Source organism: Rhynchophorus ferrugineus, unplaced genomic scaffold (genome assembly GCF_030347505.1).
Source record: "Rhynchophorus ferrugineus isolate W39M unplaced genomic scaffold, kcgeb_rfMv2 rfM2, whole genome shotgun sequence".
NCBI lineage: Eukaryota > Metazoa > Arthropoda > Insecta > Coleoptera > Curculionidae > Rhynchophorus > Rhynchophorus ferrugineus.
In genome coordinates, this window is record NW_027472581.1 from 39,343,532 (window position 1) to 39,359,780 (window position 16,249).

Consider the following 16,249-nt stretch of genomic DNA (forward strand, 5'->3'; position numbering starts at 1 on the left):
TGTAAAAAGAACGATATTGGTTTAGCAGACAACCAATCATCTATACATTTCGTCTGACGGACAAGTTAAGCTGCATCGATCTGAATAAGCAGTAATCAGAAAGCACTGTGTATGGTAAATACGCTGGGTTTGATAGAACTTACCTTCACAACTCTTGCAACGAATGAACGAAAACTATAATAAAATATGTCGTTCAATATGTCCAATTAACATTGATAAATATTTAGAGTAACAGTTTGGAATAATATATAAATATTTAGAGTCATTCGGTTTTAGCAGCAAGTAACAGATACAATTTATTGTCATGAATATTCCGCTTCAGTGTTGAATGTAGCATGGTTTCCTGGAGAAGCTCATGACATTTTGCGCCTAAAATCATTCTAGTATATTCACTTGCCATGGCTAGTCACAATACACTACTGAAATCTCTTTTTTCTCTGACAAGCAATGAAACCGCTATATTAAAATGGTTCAAAATGGATTACTTGTCACATTCTACTCTAATTGTCCTTGAAATTTGATGGTATATAGGCAGTTCTTTGTAATTAACATCATTCTATTAAATAATTGAAACCAAAAATGTCAATCAACATCACCATAAGTGTGTGAACGTGTTTGATAAGCACTGAAAACGTAACTTTCAGCACTCCATGATTAGCATCTGTATATACTAATAACTCAATAATAGTAAATGAAAAACTGTTATTTAATGTAAAAAAGTATCAAAACCATCCAATTTAACAGTTGCTTACATTCAAACTTTAATTTTCATTCATACCGTATTTTCAAAAATAGATATCTTTGATCAAAAAACAAGCAATTTTAGATTTTATTTCATTTTAATTGAATAATACAATTATTAATAGATAGTTAATATTTATGGATAACTTTTGGATATTTTCAGGTTATGGTTATTACTTCTAAAATATCTATGCAACAGAGTATCTGGAAATTAAATCAAACTGATTCGGAACACCATGGGCTGAGGCTACCATTTCAAAAATGTTATGGTCCATACATGCATAACACACATTAGCAGATATTTTTTTATTAATTACATTTTACATTAGATATTCCTAGTACAATCTTAATTTGTAATTAATTTTTAACTACTGTTCTGTCGCACTTGCATTAATACACAAGTAAGGCGCTTAAGATATTAATACATCAGTATATATTTCCAAATTACAATAAAAGTAATCTACTTAAGCTAAAGTTAAAAATACACTTATACACTAAACAAGTTGTTGTGGTTTGATTCGCTTCAATCTTTTGAGTTCCTGCGTGTTGTCTAGCGACCATATTTCATGTCTTAAGGCGTAATCTTGGATCACCTCGTGTATCCATTTGACATCGTGCAGCTCTTCGTTGGTTACGTAGCGATAAACATTAGTAATTAAATGTAGAACATTGTTTTAGGTGTATTGAATTACTAGTTGGTTTGATAGCTTAGTGCAATCCCATATTTGCACTCCATCGGTCCAAATTGAGTATAGGATTGATTGATTGATAAGCCAATCTCTTTGAATGTAGGTCAAATTAAGAGTAATTAAAAGTAACTAACTAACTAACCAGTACAGTTGCTTGACATTGAGTCTAATCTACTGTACTTTTTGTCTAACATGATGTTTCCCGTTTAACGTACTATCGAGATATATTCCGAGGTATTTGGCTGTTTGAGGAATTGCGCATCCGTCAACATGGATAGATTTCAAGCTACTAAGCTGTATTTTCTAGTCTCTAGTCCATTTATAGATTTTGTTGACCGCTACTTGTACTTTTTCAACAACCTTAAATAGAGATACATCTTTTGCTATGATAACTGAGTCGTCGGCAAATATTCTAAGTACTGCCTTTTTGTTGTTGGATTTTTGATATCATGATTTAGAACAGATATGGACCTATAAGACAGATAGAAGATATAAGAACTCTAGCCGAAATAGGTTTAAGTGTTGCCATCTCAAATGCCATCCCCGGTCAAAAGCTTGTGAGACGTCCAGGAATATTGCAGGGCAGTATTTCTTTTCCTCGAATGCCTTTTCAACAACTGCTGTTACTCTGTCCACTTGGTCGATTGTCGAGTGGTGATTTCGAAATCCAAACTGGAAACCTCGTATTTCTATAAATGGTGTAATACGTTTTAACAGCAGATTCTTAAATAATTTTGATATCGCAGCTACTATTAGCGAAATAATAATTTTTATGCATATTTATTCGAGAAACCCTAAGACATGGTTCAGTCTCAAACAATGCATATATGTGTAAACATGATTATTGCTTTTCGTGATAGCACTTTTAATAAATCATTAACAGATATGTGTAAAATAATAGAAAAAAAACAACATAGTGAAGAATGGAGAATGAAAAATTATTGATAAATGTTACGTTATGCCAATTTCATATATAATTACAGATCCTATATAAAAGGATCAATTGATATTTATTTTTCTCATTACCATTAATACGATATGACGATTTATTTCCTTTATTCGCCAGACTGTATAAAAGAACCAATAAATAATTAGAAAATAAACTAGAGGCGCCCTCTACACACGTTGCTTGTCTAGTCGTACTGACCCTCAGGCATGGCGCCCACCAGAAGTTAACAGGACTGACATCACCGTTCTAATTGATTTACGGTAAACTGCGAGAATGCTCTATGTCCAAGAAAAAAATGTCGATGCGTTGAAGTTATAATTTTATTTAAAGAATATGTCGGTAAAAAGTTTAGTTACAGCTAAGTATTTTTCTACTAATAGCATAACAAGTGAGAGGTAGGGAAGTAAAAAAATATATTAAACCTTAGGTTTATAAATTAAACATAATTGGATAAATAAAATTTACTATATATTAGATTATATACATAAAAAATCAGAGCTGGTTCATAAACAAAAACAGGAGTGTTTGGTTTGAAAAGTTTATTTGAAAACTATATTTATGGCACTCTTGATGATGCGGGTAAACATATTTGTAATTATTTATAGGCAATAATATACAAGCTGACACCGATCATTTCAGTCATGTCAGTAACCGGTCTATATAAAGCCGGATCACTTATAGGAAGGTTTTACAAATTGAGAAAGATTAATATCAAAAAATTATTATTAATTAATAGTAATCGATGGCTGAGGTCACAGTCTAAAGTCTAGTAACTGAAAATCTAAAAGTTTGAGGTGACTAGAATAGGTTTAGGGACTTCAAGAAAATCTGACGTCTACTAAGGCAACAGAATATTAATTATGGAAAAGAACAAGAAAGTTTAAAAGGCGCGAACAGCATAACTTATACATTTGTAACGACCTTGAGGCATGTACATCGTAGAATAACGGTCAACATAGTACCCAGAAATATAATCCCAGATGTTGAACACGGGCGGGGTGCCAGCAGCGATAACTAGAACATGATAACGAATAGCTGGCGACCCCGAGACGTTTATCTGGGATGTTATTCAAGGGTATTTCCATCATTTAGTAACTGACCACCGTTCAGTTTAGACGTGCCACCATGGACTGCCCAAGCCTCGTCACCAAATAACACAGCTGCCATCCGTTTTATCTATTTTGTATTTTCCACATTTTTATATAACTTCAATAAATAACGGACATATAATGCAAACTTTTTTCATTTGTTTTACCTCCATTTATCCAGCCATATCAACTTACCCTAAACATTAAAAATAATGACATTAATTGGGTTAAAAAACAGTTTAAATAATCTCCAATCACTTAAAAATGTATTTATGCTCTTCCAATCTGGCCTATCTACAGATGAGGAAAATAAAATTACTGACTTCATATATACTAACAAACGAAGTAGTAATAAAAGTGAATTGCCGTAAAAAGCTTCGGGATATAACCTAATAACTGTATAATAAGTTTCTATAAAAAAATTCTTTCACAGTTAATAAAAATCGTATTCAATGCAATATTACGTGCATTGAAAATTGTCCTTACCATTTGGAAAGTGATTGAAATCACTATAATTATCAAATCAAAAGAAACTAGAAGTAATTTTCTACCGGCCTATAATATTACCTATATTATTCTACAATCTCCAAAGTTTAACAAAAACGGCATCAAAAGACTTACACACATAAATAAAATACAACTGAAGTTGCATATCTGCGTAAAAAAACATGCCCACCCATGAATATATTATAGTTATAGTTACCAACCAAATACCAATCTATGGATATTTAAATATATTGACTTAATATTACTTAGGTACGCCTCTAGACTTTGAGAGAAAAAAAAGCACATAATTGCTTACGGAAAGCAACTTCCACTCACAAGATGTTGCTGTATATATTAATACCTAGGCCCATTTGGTCCTAGGGAATCCAACTGACACCAAATCCAATCCAATATAGTCATCAATTCTTCGAGAACAAAATATTACGTGCTAATAAAGTGATACAACGCAATATCGCTCTATAATCCAGAATCATTGTAATTTAAGAACAAATATAGACTCTAGCATAAGATTTGTAAAATATTTTGCACAGAAGATCACATTCGGATAAGAAATACTTATTGGGCCACTAGAAATATTGTTAAACTAGTTACCGATTATCCAACTAGGATAATTTAAAAAATAACTAATTCAAAATATTAGGAATGAAGTATTTACAATCTAAATTTAAATTTGAATAGGTTTGGGTTGGCAGTAATATTAGTATTGTCAATTCAATAAGTCAACATTTCTTTTCCTTGTAATAAAATACCTTGTGTTACAATTTCCTAACTTACAACATGTATGCATTTCAATGAATAGAGCACAACGAATATTGCATAGTAGGTATGTTCTTGTGTTAAATATATAACGATTATATATTAAAATTAAAATTAAAACCATTATTAGAGTTATTGAAATCGTAAAAATGTTATACCAATTATACTCACTCAAACGTCCTAGTATACGTTCTAAGATGCTCAAAAGAAAAACATTGTAATTTTGTACCAAACCAACAATTCAATAATGAACAAAATAACGACAAACAATATATTTCAATGAACATCAACTTTAATAATGCAGGAAATTAGGCTCAAGTAGGATAAAACAGATCTATCATCATTATGTCCAATATGGGACTTACATTACATTATTCAACATATTCATTTTCAATTGTTTAAGTACTTTTTAAAGTTACTTACTTGTCCTGGCTTGGAAATCTGCATCGTTGCTATCAGTAAAAAACCATGTCTGTAAATAAAACAAAGAGATCAGTAAAACGTTTAAAAATAATTACTAACAAAATATGCTATAGATAAAACGTTTTAAACCCATTCATAGTATGGACGAGATCGTTGTATAGCCATTCTATTTTACCTTTATGATCTACCATCTAGTCCCGTGGGACTAATTTTCTAACCTTTGTTTAGCTTGATATGCACGGTAAGGGTGTTTAGTTAACCCAGTGGCGTAGTTAATTAAATATCTCAATAATTCAGAAACAAAGTCCAATATGATTATATAAAATATTATGTGAATTACTTTCGTGGAATTTTTTGGTAAATTTAAGGTTTTCTTATTAAAATTAAATATATTATTATTAAGACAATTGCTAATCATTATTTTCTGCCATATATCTGGATTCCAATAAAAAAAACACGTATTATAAAAGCATGCAATTTTTAAAACTATCTAGAATATATATTTATAAAAATGGAAATGCTTGTTATATAATAATAAATATAAAATTCAAGTGAAAATCGGAGCGGGTACTATCTGTCAAATATAGTGGGTAAATTAAGAATTTATATTTAAACTTCAAAGAAGTTTTTCACCAATATATTAAATTCATTATTAATATCATTAAATGAAATATGTTTATAAATTTCAAATCGCACAAGCTTATTTTTAGCAATAATGTAAAGTTTACTATCAGCAAAGATTTCAATCAAATGGAAAAAGTATAAACTGCATAATTCGTGATGAATCTTCAAAGCTTTATTAAAAATTATATATTTTAGCATGTATTCTGGTTATATAATTAAAAAAAAAAACATTTACTGACAAAAAGTTAATATGTCGAGTGGAAAGAACGATGACTGACAAGAGACACAATCATCGATCTATTATTGCACATTGAACCAGTGTGGCAGCCAAACCATACACCAATGCATCACAACTCTTATAGACCGTAACTGTAACCTTTTATCGTTGTCATTAAGCGTTGGGATAAAGCAAAGGGATAAGTTTGGTTTTATTACTGGAAACATCTCGTCTTTTTGACAAGAAAAGCCAGTAAACATCTGCAGAAATATTTTTATTTGGTTTAATAGCAAGTAATACACTCCACCTTGATAATTCCATCAATTGCAAAATTATTAACACCATAGATATTGGATGTCGATGTGGATGGCTCTTTTGGACTAACCTATGACTTTTTAAACTTAAGATTGTCATAGTAACTATACTTCTCATCGTCAGACTCAAAACGCCACAGAAAAATTTTCTTTTTTGCCTGCCAAACAACGAAATCACGATCTTGAAACATTTGAAAATGACATTCTCAGTCAGTTCGTGCAGCAGTCATTAAATTCTTCTTTTTTTTGGACCAGGCTATCCCTTGTTGATATCAAGATAATAATATTTAAACCCTTGAAACCACAATCAACAATGAGGATATGACGGAACAGCATCACCATAAGTTTCTGAACATATTTTATGGCCTTTCGCAGAGTAAAAGTAATTAATCTCGAAAATACACTTTTGAGCGTTACATGATTAGCGTGGAAACCTGTTCTTTCATGTAGAGAAATGTAAAATCCATCGAATTTAATAGCTTGCTTGTTAATATATATATATATATAGCATTTTCACCACCAGATATCGTTCATCAAAATATATGCAAACATCTAATCATGTTGACGTTTGCAAACGAATTATTTTGTAGTGTTTCAAGCTCATATCAACAATATGCCTCATGGCGCATTTCATGACAAATCGAACTCCAACAGATAAAAACTCAACGCAAAAGACCATATCAGTAATCCAAGTAGTAATTTGAAAATATTTGCACCAAATCTGAAATTCAAAAACTTGCCTGTCTCCCGCATACACCAACATGTCAAATGAAGGCATACTTTTCACTATTTTTCTGATAATAAAAACAATTTTTACGATAAATTGTGACAGGTGATGAAAATATATAAAAATACATCTTTATGGAAGAACCTATAAAAACAATTGTCGTACCTATATTATTATATTACCACATTTATTGAAAATTTCTAGATAATGATTCACAATTCTAATACTAGAAAACAATCTGTATCATGATGCATACCGTAGATTCGTATAAAATATACATTTAGATGTTAAAAGATCTCTAATCGAAAACAATAGGACTTCAGAGAATATCAAGAATATCGTATGTCATTACGAACATCAACTAGAATACAAATTACCAGTATACACATTGCAAATCGTAATAATGTATTGTTAAGTTTCATGGCGTCTTGTTGTCTACCTAACATATCAATATACCGATAATGATATTGAAATGTTATTCTGGAATTCTTTGATGTTTGCTTTCGATTTTTTATGTTCTACAACAAGATATAGCGTTTCAACTGTTAACTGTTTTAATATTTAAAACACCATCACAAATATGCAGCTAAAGCAAATAAGACCATTATATTAGTTTAAAACGTAGCCATGAATAGAATAAGATTGGTGGTAAATTTTTTTAAAACCAGCACTGAATAGAAATTGTTAAAGTCTAGCGATTAAATGTGACTCAATTCCAAAGATCTATAATTTCAGTGATTTATCGACGAACTTTACGTAATATTGTAGCGAATTGAGGCATGTCGAATTTTACATCGTGGAATAACGGTCTACAAAATACCCAGAAATATAATCCCAGATGTTGAACACGGGCGGGGTGCCAATTGGAACCAGACACCGAATAGCTGGCGGCAACCCCGAGACGTTTATCTGGGATATTATTGAAGGGTATTTCGGTCATTCAGTGCTCAACCCTCGTTCGGTTAAGACGTGCCACCATCGACTGCCCAAGCCTCGTCAACAGGTAACTCCGCTGCCATCCGTTTCATTATTTGTATTTTTTATATTGTTTTTATATTGCCAATAAATAACGGTCACATAATGTAAACACCACTGTTTCATTTCGATTTACCTCCATTCACCGAGCCACATCATTCTACCCTAAAATATTATGACCTTGGATTAGATAATTTCCTATTCTCTTATTTGTAGTTAGACCGAAGAGATATAAAAAAAGTTCAAAGGTTCATAACCAAAATATAAGAAATCGAATAGATTCATTTCAGTATTTACATTCGTTTCAGTATTTTATGCTATAATAAGATGTCTAAGAAGAGACTTAATAAGAACTTTAAATATATTCGGATTATTACTTATTTTAAGCTTTATAACTCACAGATTATAATAAATAAATAAATATATTTATATATAAATAAAAATGTATGACTAAATGCTTGACTAACGGCTTGACCAATTCCGAGATCCGAACGAGAAAAATTGGAAAAATATCATGGAAAAAAATAAAAATCATTTTTTATACTCATTAAAACTATTATAAAAGCAACCTTAAAATTGATATAAACTATTTTAATGTGTTGACATTTTTTCTTCACAACTGTTTCAAGCTGTCAATTCTAGTATAACTGAATTTCATAGCTTTTCACTGGATTATCAATTAGTGAATAATATTTTTAACCGACTTTAAATTCTTTTTTTATTCGAAAGAGTGCACTTCCGGAGAGGTCCCATTGAAACCAAGTCAGGATCTGATGGGAAATCGAAGAAAAAGCTCAAATTTTAAAGGCAAGTACAATGTCTTAACATATTTTTTATCTAAAATAATCAGATATTTAGGTATAATGTTATTGCTGAATTGGCGTGAAGAAAAATCTATTATCCATATAGGCTATCCACTATAATACTTAATAAAATAACTAAGTAATTTATTGAGTAAATATCTAACACTAAAAAAGAGTTTTACTTTTTCGTGAGTTACTTATTTCTTTTTTGAAGGCGGTTCAATTTTTTTGTTAAAAATATTTTCTTGGCTGCTTTTAAATATTTGTTTTTCAGTAGATAGCCATTCCTCGATAAATACGTTTAGCTAATTGATATATTTTGTGCGTGTTTCAACTCAAAAAAGGAACTTTAATTGCTCCAAAGACGGTATATAACGTGAAAAGTAAAATGAAATCGAGAGAATTATTACTAATGACCATTATTGAAAACTAATGGCATGACGAAATGTACAATTTATAAACTAGCGCCATCACAAGAACTCAATCAGAAAAAAAGTATGTTTAGTTTATGATCCTGTCACATTTCCATAGCTTTTGATAGAATAACATCTGTCGGATCAGCTACTACTTTGATACAAATATACTATAGTCTATTAATATTAAGTTATTTTGTACATACGTCATTAAGATGTTTAATGTATTGCCTGTCGCAATTTGTAAATTCGTTTCAAAATCAGACAATATTTTCCTTCTCATTTTATTCTGGATAAAAAGAGACATAGTGCTATCTGATTAGTTCGAACACATAAACGAATGAGCCTATCAAAGTCGTCCGGTTCTCAGACGTAAGCAAAATTCTTGAAAGCAATAGTGATAAGAGATTATAACTCTAACCTGCAAACTATTGTGGCTGTATAATTAACGGTAGTGTTTAGATGTACTATAATGTTAATTATGATGAATATTTGTTTACAAACCATTAAGAGTTGACATGGTGGCGACTTTTCATTGACTAAAATATTTGTATGTTTCAGAGGCTATGGCAATTGTGCATAATAATACTATAAAAACAATGATTTTTAAGAGAACTACTTTTAGAACTTTTATTTTTCAGCGTCGGATTTCTAGTCAGTTTGACGTCAGTTAGTGCAACCCCATATTTGTATCCCGTAATAAGTCAAAATAAGTTCCATAATTGACTGATGATAACCAACCCCTTTAACATTAAGTCAAGTTGGGAGTATCTTCCGACTAACTAGTACAGTTTTTTGACTCTCAGCTTGACCTGCTCAGCTTCTTTTTTTTAATTTCTTTAAATTTAAGCTATATTCGCTTATTCTCTTTAAGGAGCTGAACATACCTAAAGAGACATAATTAGTTTTTTGTAATTTTGCCACGACGCAAAATGACATAAATAGATTTCGAGTAATCAAGCTGTACTTTTCAGCCTTTAGATAGAGGCACCTTATTGCCAGTTGTACTTTTATATCCCTAGGCTCCCCAATGTCTACGCTGTCGGCAAAATTTCCCAATACTATTTCTTTTGTTGTTAGGATAGCAAACTAGAGCAGATATAGGAGTGATCCCAACACACTAATCTGCGAAACTACAGCTACTAAAATAGGTTTAAAAGATGACAATAGTTCAAGGAATTGACAATAATTCCGCGGTAACAATTTACTCATCTTGTGGATTAGTGCCATATGTCATACCCGGTCAAATGCCTGTAATCTGTCTGGGAATTGTACAAGACAGTAACCAGTTGATTGATTGGGAGAGATTTTGCAAAAGTTCTGAACATGTCGTTAAATTTGTGTGTATGTAACAATAAGTGCAGCATGTGCTAATAATGTGACCAAAACGCATTCGAATATAACACATTAGCTCTAGTTATCAACAAGGTATAAATAGAATACAGTGCATCGTATCATCGCTTATATCTACCGTCATGATCAAAATGAAAAAAATTAAAACAAACGATTAACGATAACGTTGTTTCTTCGACACCAAACTATGTTATATTGTGTTAGCGTCAATCTTTTGGGATGTAAAGGAGCTTTTACTCATACATTACGTCCATGCTGGTAAAACAATAAACTCCATTCATTATTGCAACATTTCAGATCTATTCCGAGAACTTATTAAGCAACCTAGACTAATCTAATGTCATAAATTGCCATCGATATCATGATGTACTGCACGCCACTGGCTTACCACATCAATGAATATCATAAACTATACGGATTGTATTGTGCCACCATTTCAAGACCCTCTCATTTGACCACCACCGCGTATGCAAAGGGAGTACAAAGAACCCCGTTTTCCCACGGATGCACGGGAGTTACGCGTGCGACATTATTCAATAAGTATTATTGCTGTAACAATGCGGACTTGTTTGGCAGTTGTTGACACACGACTGTCTCTTATAGATTGATTTGTAATTCGATAAAACGGTATCGTCAATTGGGGTGAAGAGTTATTGTGTACGTATCGGTTGGTTTACAAGCATAAAAGAACAGTTATTCTTTTTTTACTGTTTGACTCAATGGGATAAACGTTTTTATGACACAACAGCGTTATGGAAGAGCCGATAAAATGTTAAATCCGGTATAGATTATATTTGGAGTCTATACGAGATTAATTATGTTGTTAACATAGTTTAGATACATATATTTCCTTATAAATTCAACAGTTTATTTTCAAACAGAAGAAATATTATTTGGTTTATATAATAGGTGTACAAATTGGCAATTTATAGAGATCTAACCACTTTGTGTGTCCTACCACACATATTATTCTTCAAACATTTGTTTATCACTTATTTCAAATTTTTTTTTAATTGAACCGACTTCAAAAAATAAAAAAAGAACTCACTAAAAACTCAAAAATAATTAAACTTAGATTTTTAACATACAAAAAATAATATTGTAAATAGATAAACAGGTTTAGGCAGGCTTAAGCTAAATTGTGTGTAATAGTAGAATATAAAATACGTATAGTAGATAGGTTAAACAAGTTTTTCGTTTACTTTTATCTAGTTATTGAACACGATTCAATTTTTTTGTTAAAAAAATTTATTTTTCGAGATGGATAGATAGATTTCGAGATAGATTTTTCTTAGATATTTACTTAATAAATTACGCAGTTATCTTATTAAGTATTACAAGGGATAACCCAATTAAAAGTGCAGCCCGTATGAGGAAAAATAGGAATAAATAAACAATAATTGAAAACAAAGAACGCTTCTGGCACTGGGGTTCGCTACCTAGTCTAGATGATTTGACAAATTTTCGGACCAAATTAGAACAAGAAAAGTTAGTACCCCCGTTGGGAACCGAAGCCGCGACCTCCGAGTGTTCCTGCGACGTCTGATTGATATGGTTAGTGTTTAAAAATCAAACTGAATGGCTTTTACATTGAACTCCTTCCGATTTTTCGTCGCGTCAGTTCAGTAATAACATCATACACAAATATCTGATTATTTTAGAGAAAAAAATATGTGAAAACTTTGTACGTGCCTTTGAAATTTGAGGACTTCCCTCGATTTACCCCATCAGATCCTGACTTGTTTGTCTGAAGCGGATTAATCAATAGCACATGGTGCTTATATGATTTGCAGCCATAAAATAGAGGCAATCAATGAATATACTGTAAATCTATATTCAGAAAAATTAGCACAATGTATTTTATTTGCAACTATGAATTTTCGAACAACATACAGATTTTGTGTTAAAAAATCACTAATATACGTTTTATGTTGTTGACAGATGTCATTTAAGAACATTATATTACCTTTTACATTATTTCAGTGCTGTCGTCTTCTTTTATTGAAAGCAAAATGTGCCAGGACAGAAGTAAATAAAAATTATTATGGAAAATTAAATATAGTTTAAAACATATTGAATATTAAATAATCAAAAAAATTTTCCATATATAAGTAATTTAGAATGCACACAATTTAAAAAAAGAATAAAACTTGTTCCGTATCGACTGCCCATTTGAAATATAATTTGTTAATACTCTTTAAGAAACTTTTTTCATCTTTGCATAAAATATCTAATATAAATTCATTTTCAGTAATCTACTAGAATTTACTTAAACTTATATTTTAAAATGTTATGTATTAGGAACTTCATGTCTTTTGATGAGTGATATCTCATCAAGTATCAATGTAAATAACTTTTCGATGGTTTTGACAATTATCTACATAAAAGAATAGTTTATCCTTTAGAATTATTAAGTTATTCAGTATATACAGACGCTAAAAACTTCATTAATTTTATTTTTACCTTTGACTTGAAAAATCTGCTGCACTTAACACTTTTAGACACTTATGGCGATTCTCTGAATTTCCCAATTATCGATTCTCACTTAAATGCTTTAAAAGTAATGGTCTGAGTTAAAAAAATGTGTTGCAAAACTTATTGGACAAAAACCCAGCCAAATTCTCAAAGAACTTTTATCCAACATACAATAACTGAAGAATCAACTATTTCTAGACGTATTGCGGCTGGTGATGAAAAATGGATCTGATACAACAATTCTAAACAGAAAATGTCATTAGACTACTAATCAAGATTCGTCCTGGAAAGTCATCCACATCGAGCCTTGAGCCTAACACTCATGGTCAAAAGTCTAGCTGCTCATATCGCCATGCCACAAATATGAGAAATGTTTTAGAAAATTATGGAAAATATTTTAACTATTATATGTTTTACCAATTTTTCTCACTAAATTCAACCTTTATGATCAATGTTTTTATTTGAATTTTTATATCTAAATAATGTAAAAATATGATCAGAATACATGCAAGCACTTAATGTTAATGGGATTTAAATTCAAAATAATTTAAAACTGTTGTACGACCTTGAGGCATGTCGAATTTTACATAGTGGAATAACGGTTTATAGAATACCCAGAAATATAATCCCAGATGTTGAACACGGGCGGAGTGCCAGCAGCGCCAACTAGAACCCGATAACGAATAGCTGGCAACCCCGAGACGTTTATCTGGGATGTTATTGAAGGGTATTTCCATTCATAGAGTACCCGACCATCGTTTGGTTTAGACGTGCTACCGTCGACTGCCCAAGCCTCGTCACCAGGTAACACCGCTGTCATCCGTTTTATCTATTTTGTATTTTCCACATTTTTATATTACTTCAACAAATAACGGTCACATAATGTACCACTGTTTCATTTCGTTATACCTCCATTCACCGAGCCATCTAATTTACCCTAAAGTGATGACCCCGACGCAAAATTGGGTTTGGACTCGTGAATGGAGGGTACGTGCAACATGGTGTATTTTATGTGGCCGTTATATTTTTTGTTTCAACATTTTCAATATTTTTAAAACTATTCTTCTTCGATTTTATTTTTGTTCGTTCAGCATTACATTCATTCAAACATTTGTTCCTCATTACATTTTATTTTAGTGCTGGAACTATGGACCTTAAATTTCATTTCATTATTTCCATTTCTTTTTTTTTATTTATGGTCCAAATTTTATTTCTTTCACAATCTTTTGAACTCTTAGAGATTGTTACATCACTGTTTAATCATCAGGGTCTCGGCTAAACATTTCTTTCGGCGCTATGTTTAAATCATAATGAGGAAGACATTATGTCACTCGCCGTCTCCGTCATAATGGCAGACATTTTGATTTAAAAGGCAAAGCTTTGGTCGGATACCGTCGTTATTTGTTTTTTCTGAAATACCTTAATATATGTGACTACGAATTAGTCACAGAAGCTAGGTACCGATTGCAGTCACCGTAGACTCGTCATGTCTTCGCTGAGGTACTAGAATTGCCAACGTCTCGTCGTCGAAGAAAATAAGCTACCACGTCGAACAATCGATCCTCCTACAGCGTCGGTTACGGGAGCCCTGTCCGAAAAATAGCTTGTTTTCAACGACGTCGATCAACCAGATTCAAGTGCCAAAGCGACTATGAAGTAACGGTATCTGTAGGACCGGATGGTATCAACAGCCGCACCAGATCGCAACCATACCAACCACAACCGTTTCGATTTATCATATGTTTCAGAGCCCTTTTCATGCAGCACATTTTGTTTGGTATATCAGTATTTTGTATTTGATTTTTTTTGTCAATTTTTGTATTTTTATTTGCTTAAAATAATTGTATGTAAAATTTTGGCAGGGAAGTATTGTAGCGACCTTGAGGCCTGTCGAATTTTACATAGTGTAATAACGGTTTACAAAATACTTAGAAATATAGTCCCAGATGATATTTCTTATAAATAATTCTAATTTAATTGCAATTCATACTGACGAAAACAAATCAGTATCTCACTAACTACATATTAATTAATGTAGAGTAAGCAGGTGAAGAAGTAAAATATGTATATAGATATAAATGACAATGTTCATTTGTGAAAATTCTGTAAAAGCCGGGAATAGCTCTTCCGTAATTAAACTTCAGGTTGAGATTTATCTCGATATATTTTAGAGTACCCTCTTTACAAACTAGGCTCGTCTAGACTACTACTGCTTAACAAGTATAAAAACCACCCCAAAAAAACATCCGGTCTTACCCAACCTGGTTGCCAGTGTAACTGTCATGGAGATTATTTGTAGAATTTTACACTCTTGCTTATTGACGACCTGTTGACAGTGTCTTGACAACTGCGAATTGAACTGGTAACTTTAAAATAATGACTCAACCTTAGGTTCGAAAAGTATATTTTTTCATATACCTATTAGATATTTAGAGCAACTGTGAAGCGTGAAACCAACAGTTTTTTTACAAAATTTTGTGACTTAGAACCTGTAATTTGCAAAACCATTTGAATGCCACCGTAGTATGGTTACTTAACAGGTAGGAGTAGGAATACATTCATTCTTTTTGAAATAACCTATTGATTATTAAAATAATGAGACATTCGCTGTGGAACTCATTCTAGTAACAACACAAGCATATAAACTTAGCAATTAGAAAGTGGAAAAGTATTACAGAACGCTAACGTATTATTTGGGATGAATTCGCAATGACATCTAAAATATTACTCCAAACTCTCGATCAGAAATTGTTTAAAAACCAAAACCAATCTCACCGCTTTAAGAGTGACTAATATTACTTTATATTTGTCTGATATCTGAAACACTTTGAGGCAAAATAGAAAAATGTTGAGGTTTGAGAATAGAAAGATGCCGACTGATCTCTGTAAATATCTTGTTTATTGATGGCTAAGTGAACAAGTTATTTTTATAACTAGTGCGAAAAAGATTATTAAGTCCAATTTTCAAACTGCGGTAGTTACTTACAAGTCCTTCAACACTCTTATAAGCAGATCTTAACTACACATAAGCATTAAGAAATAACATTATAAAGGTACACTATCTGTTTATTTTAGATTTATTCAAACTGAATCACGGTAAAAAATGATAGCAAGCAAAAAGATACAAGCTAACTAATAAAATGTAATAAATAAACTTGAATTATATCTTATTAATAACATATATTTAGATGTTGT

At 31.5% G+C, this 16,249-nt stretch overlaps 1 protein-coding gene across 2 annotated transcripts in view; it reads right to left on the bottom strand.

The window, feature by feature from the left end:
- fng (fringe) overlaps positions 1-16,249 on the bottom strand; it is a 271,035-nt gene that overhangs the window by 225,992 nt on the left and 28,794 nt on the right. For both annotated transcript variants that reach the window (XM_076397535.1, XM_076397533.1), the window contains exon 3: positions 5,154-5,202. In XM_076397535.1, coding sequence (XP_076253650.1) covers positions 5,154-5,202 — 49 coding nt within the window. The remainder of the gene's footprint in view (positions 1-5,153; positions 5,203-16,249) is intronic.